Here is a 3,216-nt window from a genome sequence, read left to right on the forward strand (position 1 = left end):
ATGATGCTGCTTGGCCTGCTGTGTTCATCCAGCCCTGCACCTTGTTGACAAGTATGAAGCTGCTGACTGATGCTTGGTTTAGGTTCTGCCAGGACCGTTCAGCTCCTCAGTATAAAGTCCTACATCCAATCATCATGAATAGTTTGATCTATAACCTTTCCTCCAACAATAGATCAAAAATCAAAAGATTTGCTCACAATTTTACAGTGTCTTGGATCATTCAAAACTCTTCAGATACTGCATCCATCCAACCATGCTACAAAATGTGGACAACATTCAGGCTTGGGTTGCTAGGGGTCAATAAACATTCATGCCATTCATAGGCCATGCATTGGGCATCTCCAATAAGTCAGAGCCTATCCATCTCCCTTTGACATTTCCTTCAGTGAACATCCCACTATCAACATCCTCGGGGTTACTAATGGCCAGAAACTCAAATCAATCAACTATATAAACACGGCAGCTATGAGAACTGGAGAGAAACTGGAAACCTAATGGTGATTAACTCACCCTACTGATTCCCCAAAGCCTGTCCACCAGCTAGAAGGTCCAAGTCAGGATTGTGATGGAATATTACCCACTTTCCTGAATGATTGCAACTCCAACAACACTCAAGAAGCTCAATACCAAGCAGCCCACTTAATTGGTACCCAATCCACTACACTCAACATTCACTGTCGCCACCAGAGACACGCGACTGTGGCAGAGTGTACCATCTACAAGATGCACTGCAGCAACTCACCCAGGCTCTTCGACAACAAACCCATAACCTCTATCATCTGTAAGGGCAAGGGCAGCTGGTACATGGGAATGTCACCCCCTGCAAGTTCCTATCCAAGCTACTCACCATCCTGACTTGGAAATATATCACCGTTCCTTCAGTAACATTGGGTCAGAGTCTTGGAACGCTCTCTCTAACAGTGCTGTGGGTCTACCCACAACACATGGACTGCAGCGGTTCAAGAAGACAGCTCACCATCACCTTCTCAAAAGGAAAGTAGAGACGGGCAATAAATGTTGGGCTTACCATTGACTCTGACACCCTGTGACTGAATAAGAAAGAAACTGGGGCCCACTCTAGTGCAATCCTGACGTGACACTGCACACAGTAAGTTGATCAGCACTGCCTCGTCAAGCATATTGTCCGCTCTACATTCTCACCCTCTTGATGATAGTGTGCTATTTTTGTTCGACAGGCACATTGGTCACTATAATCAGGGGCATAGTTACAGAGTAGTGCAGAGGGCGGATCCCAAAACTGACCAAAGCAGCTAGTCCATGCCGGGAGATGTCTCTCCCAGTCACATTCCTGAGGTTATGTGGAATGGTAATGAAGCAGTTTCACCTGTCGAGGAAACACGATCAGCTTTTCATCTTGGGCACTGACGGCTTTGAAAGCTTCCCCCTGCGGCTGCCTGCTGTTTGAGATATATCTTGTTCCAAGGGGATTGGAAGGGAGGTTGTAGAATTCTTTATTCCTGAATTCAGGGGAACCAGAAGGTGCTTTAAACAGAAATAAACTGAAGTTTAATGGAATTGAAGGGATTTTTTAAAAAGAGTTTTTTTTATACAGTCAAGTGGATGGAAAGGTCAATTGAAAAGGTGGTATTTCTTAAAAATAAACATAAACACCTGCATTCTGATATATACTGTTATGGATAAACAGTAAAAGCTGGAGCAGAAAATGATTTCAGCACTTCTTCACTTTTCTTTCTATAATAGATCTTGTATATGTGTGTGTGTGTGTGTGTGTGTGTGTTATATAACCCCAGACTGAGACAATGTTCTGCAGTTGATGTTACCTAACTCTGGCTGCTTTGAGGGTTGAAGGAACAGTTGCATTTATTCATTCATTCATTCATTCATATCATATCATCCCTCCGATTATAATTCCCCCTTACTCTCAGGAGGGAGAGATTGTAAAACTGTAACGACTTACCTCCTGGAATCAGAGGCGGCTGAAGTGTTAGCATCAGAACGAAGAGGGTAAAAAAAATCATCTCCACAAAAGCTGTCAGATAAACGCACCAAGATATTGTTCCAGAACCCAGGATAATGCAGCTCCCTCTCTATAGAAGGTAAGAAAGCAGTTTAGCACGTCTGCATCTTGCGGACTGACTAGAGTTTACTGCAGGGTTTGAGTTCAGGCAGTTTACGTAGACAGGAAATTCTCTCTCTCTCTCTGATAGTCCCTCCCTCTTATAGTAATCCTATCTGTTCACAACGATCAGCCTCCCACACCGACAGAGCTGTAAAGCGTCACATTATAAACCACCTGCCAGGTTAAAGCCGATCTGGAGGAACAAAGAGAGGAAAACGACAGTAGCTGAATCCACCTTCAGCTCAGGAAACACTGCCGCAGGCTCCACAATGGGGAACAAAGAGAAACTGTGGTCAACTTTTAATATCCTGCTCTGGCTCTCTCATTATTGCTGCTCGTCGCTTCATGGTCCACAGGTTTAACACCTTCCTCCGCGCAGCCAACAAATCACTCGCTGCGATAAAGCTTTGAATTGGTCACTGGAGCAGCAACATTGCAAGGGCTTTGTATCTGTGTGTGTGTGAGAGAGAGAGATAACAAGGTGTAGAGCTGGATGAACACAGCAGGCCAAGCAGCATCAGAGGAGCAGGAAGGGCCTTCTTCTGAAGAAGGGTCTAGACCCGAAACGTCAGCCTTCCTGCTCCTCTGATGCTGCTTGGCCTGCTGTGATCATCCAGCTCTACACCTTGTTATCTCAGATTCTCCAGCATCTGCAGTTCCTACTATCTCTGAGAGAGAACCATTCCAGGTTTAAGAGAAAGCCAGCCCTGGAGGGAGATAGAGGAAAGAAAGGAGAAACAGAGGGACAAAGAAAGGAGAAGAGACAAGGGAGGAGCAGGGAAAGAAAACATAGAGAGAGAGAGAGGAGAAAGAGAGATATGTGACAATAAAGCTAATTCAATTCAAAGAGAGGTATAAGGGAGAGAGATGGAGAAAGAAAGAGACAGAATAGAGGAAGGCAGAGAGAGAATGGTCAGATTCTTTAATGATAATGGTGGGAGTGACATTGGGCCATCTGGGCCCTCAAACACATACCCACCATTCTACCTCAATGTCATTTCCCTTCACTATGTCCCTCAAAACCATTGATTGAGCTTCCATGGCGACCTGGGGTAGGTTGTTCCAAAGATTCACCAGCCCTGGGGGGAAGACAATTGCTCTTCATCTCAGCCCTA

General features: G+C 45.0%; 1 protein-coding gene across 1 annotated transcript in view; it reads right to left on the reverse strand.

Moving 5' to 3' along the window:
* The window catches only part of si:ch211-202p1.5 (uncharacterized protein LOC103909337 homolog), a 24,023-nt gene extending 21,988 nt beyond the window's left edge, over positions 1-2,035 (reverse strand). The window contains exon 1 of the mRNA XM_048601441.1: positions 1,940-2,035. Coding sequence (XP_048457398.1) covers positions 1,940-2,000 — 61 coding nt within the window. The 5' untranslated portion in view covers positions 2,001-2,035. The remainder of the gene's footprint in view (positions 1-1,939) is intronic.
* Positions 2,036-3,216: the final 1,181 nt, after the last annotated feature.

Source organism: Rhincodon typus, chromosome 9, assembly GCF_021869965.1.
Source record: "Rhincodon typus isolate 14 chromosome 9, sRhiTyp1.1, whole genome shotgun sequence".
Taxonomy (NCBI): domain Eukaryota; kingdom Metazoa; phylum Chordata; class Chondrichthyes; order Orectolobiformes; family Rhincodontidae; genus Rhincodon; species Rhincodon typus.